The sequence below is a fragment of the Chrysochloris asiatica genome, unplaced genomic scaffold, assembly GCF_000296735.1.
Source record: "Chrysochloris asiatica unplaced genomic scaffold, ChrAsi1.0 scaffold00004, whole genome shotgun sequence".
NCBI lineage: Eukaryota > Metazoa > Chordata > Mammalia > Afrosoricida > Chrysochloridae > Chrysochloris > Chrysochloris asiatica.
Window position 1 is genome coordinate 3,129,977 of NW_006408522.1, and position 6,417 is coordinate 3,136,393.

Below are 6,417 nucleotides of genomic sequence, written 5' to 3' on the forward strand. Positions count from 1 at the left end.
TTAAACTGACATTGAAAATTGCATTTCCCACTGGATCTTGGACCGTATCAGCTCTGTTGACTTTGGGCTCCTTTTTAAGTGACTTGACTTCACTCTCCCTGGTGGGAAGAACTCTCGCTGCAGGGTGAGGACACGCTGGGGTGGCAAGGCCAAGACAGTTTTGCTAGAATGATCCCTCAAGGGGACCACTTGATAGAGACAGTTAACTTGGATTTTCTAATAAATACCTATTGTTTTTTGTCCCTTGAGTCACTCTTTCCTGATTGTCACTCCTTCCAATTCAAGGGCAAAATAGAAATGTTCATTTCTCAGGCTGCTTCCTATTTTAATGTCACATTTCAGATATGTATCAGTAAGAACTTCTGTCCTTTAAAGCTAGATAATACTGGTAAAAATTTCAATAGGCAGCATGTGGCATGACCATTGATTCCTGTTATGCTTCCTGTTTTCTGTAGCTTTACCTTCTAAACTCACCAATAACTGAAACTGGTGACCAAAAACCAGATCGAACCTTGTGTTTTGAACAAAAAGAGACGAGATAGTAAATTACAACATGTGCTTGGGGCAGGGTCCAGGAGGGTGAGGTGAGGTCCATGTCTGTATCTAGGATCAGCAGGAATGATTGAGGGGTGGGAGCAGAGGGGCTCGTGTTATTGTACTGCGCCTGTCCCAACCCTCACCCTCAATTAGCTCTCATTCAGAAAACAGTATAGCTGCAGGGACCCCTCTGTTGGCCACCAGATGTCTACATCAGTCAGAGGTAGGAACTCCATTTCTTCAGAGGTGAGGCCCTCCATCTACAATGAGCTGTCAGGTGTTTCCAAGGAGGAAATTCAGTCCCAGATCACATTCACATCAGAGGCTCTGGGCTGCTCTCCCAGATCATGTTCTTTCATGTCCAGGAGGTACAGTAACTTCTGGCACCGTCTTCTGATCTCTGTCCATTATGAACAACAGTTCCTCAGAGTCAGACAGATATAGGACAAGATAACATTCGATTTTCTAGCATCACACTCATTATCAGGAATATGAAGTAAAGGAGGAACATTGTGAAGCCGAGGACCTTGTTCATTCTCCACTTGCATGTTGCAATTGAAGAGATCACAAATAGGAGCATGAGGAAAAGCAAAACAATTGCACAAAACAAACCATTGCTGCTGACTGGAACCGGCAGTAACCCATTGATAAGAGAGAAAAGTAACCAAGGAATGGGCAAGCTGCAAAATTGAAGAAACAATGTGAATATTCTTAATGTGAATAATAATCCTATATAGCTAAATGGTAAAGCACTTTATTTTTACACACACACAATCTAGGAAGTATATGGTTAGCTCCATTTCACACATGAAGAAAGGTTCCAAGAAATCACTTGCCTCAGGACTCGCAGCTAATCACTGGGACAGCCTAGATTTTAAATGAAGGTACCTGGGTCTGAGTTCTCTTTTGTGCATACTTAATCATGTCTGCCTTACTAACCCAGATTTTTACAATGAGGCCTTGATTTCAATTCTTTCCTGATCAAGTTTCCTTCTCCTATGTATGTCCTGTTCACTGCCTCCCAAGCCCCTCAAACCATTATTTGTTGTTGTTTGTTGTTAAGTGCCGTCGAGTCGGTTCCGACCCATAGCGACCCTGTACAGGGTTTCCGAGGGTGTAAATCTTTACGGGAGTAGAAAGCCTCATCTTTCTCCCGCGGAGCGGCTGGTAGTTTCGAACCACTGACCTTAAGGTTCGCAGCCAAACCATTATACACACACACAAATTCAAATCCAGAACACAATTTGGAAAATTACAATGGCCCAGGTGTCCTGCTCTGACAAGGTGAGGAGGAGAGGGATGGGGTTACATTTGGAGTGAGGAGACATTTGTTTATGTAAAAGGTCTGAGAGCCCTGAGCTGGCGGGTTCAGGAGTATCGGGAAGTGAGCCTGAGTCATTGCTCCCTTCAACCCCAGCCCTAGAGGTCAGCGAGCAGAACATCTGGCTGTATTTGGTAATGGACTTCATTCTCATCTCTGTAAACTCCAATCAGTGACATTTCAGTTATCCATCTGGCGTGCTGAGTGGAAAGGAGACTTCGTCGCTTTGTAGAAACGAAAGATAAAAATAGCTTTTTACCCCACGCATAAGGAATGACACAGAAAACTGGTGACCAGGTCCCACACACTGGTCATTCTCAGTCTCCCTTGAGGAATCACCAGGCCACTCACCCCACAGTGATGTCAAAGATGTTACTGCCCACAGAGCTTGACACAGCCATGTCTCCCAGGCCTTTCCGGGCGACAATCACACTGCACATGAGGTTAGGAATTGATGTGCCTGCCGCTAGGATGGTCAAACCCATAATCTCTTCCGAAATCCCTATCGTTTCACCAACCTGGTAAACAGTAATGAGAAACCATGGCAACAGCAGCTGCACAACTTCAGGCTGTTCAAAGCCCAGGCCTCACAGACACAGTGCCTTCCCAGGAGCTCAGTACACTCCCTCATTTGGAGGGAGGAAGGGCCTGGGTGGAACAGATGGGAAGCACACACAGAGAATGGGGCCCCTGCCCGTGACATGGCTTCAGGGAACCATGTTGCCCATCTGTGACATCAGCTATATCCTTCCTCTTCGTTATTCCAGTGACACCCACCACCTTCACCTTCCAAAGTTCTCATCAGCATTTTCATTGCCAGGAACATGAGAACCTGCTATGCGCCAGGAACTAAGAGACTAGTGATGGATGAATGACTATCCCTACCCACAGCCTCATGAGGAAGAAAAGTTTACACAGAAAGGCCCATGGGTACAGGGAGGTTGGAGGGAGGGATTGTCAGAGAGGAACCAATGTTGAGCTGACCCTTGAAGAGTATTTAGGCGTCACCTGCTGGTGCGGGTGGGGGATATATGACAGAGGAAGCAGGGAATAAGCTAGAAATGGTCAGTTAGGACCAGGTTGTGAACAGCCTTCTATGTCATGCTTCAGTGTTAATATCAGATGAAAAAGCCATACTTGGACAGCACCACATTCATTGAAATAAAGAGTCTACCTTTAAGCCTTTACAAATAATGGAGAGACTGTACTGATATCACTTGGTCTTTCCTATTCACTGGGGGAAGTATGTTCTTGGGATGTGCTGATGCAGAATGTAGTTGACACTGTTAACTCACCTGGTGAGCCCACCACACCATGAGGTATGAGAACACAGCTATCCACGTGATGGATCCCAGGAAGGCGAGAACAAAAAACTTCCTAGACTCCTGTTTTCAAATTTGAAAAGGAAGAGAAGTAAGCTGCAGAGGTTAAAGAGCTTTGGCCCTTAGAAGGGAACCCCGAATCGGTGACGAGGTATGATGGAGACAATTTGGAGACAACGTGAGCAGGGGGCTGTGTTTCCAGTGAGGACCTTGAGATGGATAGAAAAGGCTGCGGGTAGGGACCTGCAGAGGCACATCCAGCTGGGACCATGGGATAAGAATAGCCAAACTGAAGACAGCCATTTGTTGTCCTAGAACCCAACCCATCTTGATATTTTGTCTGTTTTCTGCAATTTCCTGCTCCAGACTATGAACTAACTGCCCTTGGGTAAAGTACATTAGGCAGACCTTGCCCTACAGATAGGAATATTGGGTAGAAAACGCAATGAGCATCATGGGTTTTCAAAAGACCCCTATGAAATATGGTGGTGTCATTTCCATATTATAATCAGAAACTTAGATTGGAACCATGTCTGCACTGTGTATGGTGGTAGAAATAAGGTACACATGAGGTCTAGGAGCTCCCAAGCCCATGGAGTTCCATCTCAGATTCCATCTCAGATTCCTCTGAGCGGTGGAGCCCTGCCAAGCTGGTTTGCCTTTTCCTCTCTACTGTGAGCTCTGGGTGGCTCTTGGCCTCATTAGCCTTCTGGGGGATAAACAGAGGAGCACGCTCACCAGTCTCCGGACATCAGGCACTGTCAGCCACAGCGGGAGGACAATGGGCAGGAGGAAGAGGTAAACCACCTGCTTCTGCCTGGTCTCGGGCCACTCCAGGAACAGGGGCTTCTCATTTTCTTCCTCTTCTTCCTCCTCCTCATCTTCATCTTCACTCTCATCTCCATCTCCTCCATCTTCAACATCTGCACCTTTCTCATCACCTTGATTTCCATCAGTATCACCTTCATCACCTTTCATTTTACCACCTTCTGCTGCCAGGATTTCACCTTCACTTTCACATTCAACTTCTCCTCTTCTTTCCACTTCAAATTCACCTGCAAGTTGAGTTTCACCTTCCTCCAGAGCTTCAACCTCTCCACCTGTCATTTCACCCATGTTCTTGTCTTCAGCCTCATCTCCTTCCTGCAAACCAAAGCCAACAGATTAATATGTGACAAATGTTTTGCTTCCAAATTCTCTCATTTTTTTTTTGTTTGTTTGTTGTTCTGAGGATGTATCCAAAAACCTGAGTCTAAGAAAAAAACTAGTACAACCATTCAAGAAAATTCTGTTAATACTCCTACCCATTGGTTGTCCAATCTGGATCTGATCAGTTCCAGGAATGGATAACTCACCACCTAAGGAGCTCCTGTCATCTTTGAAAGATATGATTGGCTTGAACTCCATATTTACATCACATTTGTATAGGTAGGACTTCGAACTGGTTCAAACTGGTGAAGTCATGGATGATGAAAACCAAAACAGACCAGGATTTTTAAAAATTTGAACAAACGAGGACTTAACAAGAAAATTCTTGGAACTCATCGAAAGATTCAACAAAGTGACAGGGTACAAGATCAATACACAAAAATCAATTGGATTCCTCTACACTGAAAAAGACAGCTCTAAAAAGGAAATCAGGAAAACAGTACTATTTACAATCATTCTTCTTGTTAAGTGCCTCATAGTGACCCTGTATAGGATTTCCAAGGAGTGGTTGGTGAATATGAACCACCGACCTTGCAGTTCAAACTGACCTTAAGGTCCAGTGCATTATCCGGCAGTACCACACCAGGACTCCACTATTTACAATAGCCACCCAAAAGATGAAATACTTAGGAATAAATCTAACCAGCGAAAAAAACACCTATTCAAAGAAAACTACAAAACACTACTGCAAGAAACCAAAAGAGCCTTACAAAAATGGAAGAATATACTATGCTCATAGATAAGAAGACTTAACATTGTGAAAATGTCTACCCAAAGCAATCTATAGATACAATGCAATCCCAGTCCAGATTCCAACATCATTCTTTAAAGAGTTGGAAAAACTGATGACTAATTTTGGAAAGTAAAGAGAACTTGGATAAGTAAAGCATTACTTAAGAAAAAGAACAAAGTTGGAGGCCTCTCACTTCCTGATAACAAAATCTATAACAGAGCTACAGTGGTCAAAACAGTCTGGTACAGCGAAAGATGCAGAGATCAATGGAACATGAATGAAAACCCAGAAGTAAATCCATTCACATAGTCAGCTGATCTTTGACAAAGGGACAAGCATATTAAATGGGGAAGAGATAGTCCCTTCAACGCATGGTGCTGGCAAAACTGGAAATCCATTTGCAGAAAAATAAAACAAGACCCACATCTAACACCTTATAAAAAACAAACAATGTGGATTAAAAACCTAAATGTAAAACCTAGGATATAAAGATCATTCATGAAAAACAGGACAAAGCTAGGGGCTTTAATTTATATGTCATAAATATACTGTCAAACATTACTGAAAACAAACAATAGAAGACAAAATAGATGAGTGGGACCTCCTAAAAATTAGACATTTATGTACATCAAAAGATTGCACCAAAAGGGCAAAATGAGAACCCACAGACTAAAAAATTTTGGCTATGACATATGAGACAAGGGACTAATCTCTAAAATTTATAGAAAATTACAACACCACTACAAGAAAAAGACAAACAAGGCAATTAAAAATGGGCAGAAGACATGAACAAACACTTCACCAAAGAAGACATTCAAATGACAAACAAGTATATGAAGAAATGATCATTATCATTAGCCATAATTGTTGTTTTTGTTAAGAGGACATGAACAAAGACCAAAGAAGACACCCAAGTGGCAAACAAGGATATGAAGAAATGATCACTGTCATTAGACATTGTTGTTTTTGTTAAGTGCTGTCGAGACTGTTCCAACTCATAGCAATGCTTTATAGGGTTTCCAAAGAACAGCTGGTGGGTTTGAACTATAGACCTTGTGGTTCACAGTCCAGTGTTAATCCTACAGTGCCACACCATGAATGTCATTAGCCATTAAAGACATGCATATCAAAACAACAATGAGATATCATCTCACCCCAGCATTAATGTTGTTGTTGTCAGGTGCCATCGAGTCAGTCGGAACCGAATCATAGTGACCCCATGCACAGCAGAATGAAACAATGTCCGATCCTGGGCCAACCTCACTACCGCTGCCACACTTGACGCCATCAATGAT

The 6,417-nt window shown here is 43.1% G+C and overlaps 1 protein-coding gene across 1 annotated transcript in view; it reads right to left on the reverse strand.

Moving 5' to 3' along the window:
* Positions 1 to 967: 967 nt before the first annotated feature.
* Positions 968 to 6,417, reverse strand: part of SLC24A1 (solute carrier family 24 (sodium/potassium/calcium exchanger), member 1) — a 31,642-nt gene continuing 26,192 nt past the window's right edge. The window contains 4 exon segments of the mRNA XM_006831843.1: positions 968 to 1,217; positions 2,210 to 2,376; positions 3,154 to 3,243; positions 3,919 to 4,323. Coding sequence (XP_006831906.1) covers positions 968 to 1,217; positions 2,210 to 2,376; positions 3,154 to 3,243; positions 3,919 to 4,323 — 912 coding nt within the window.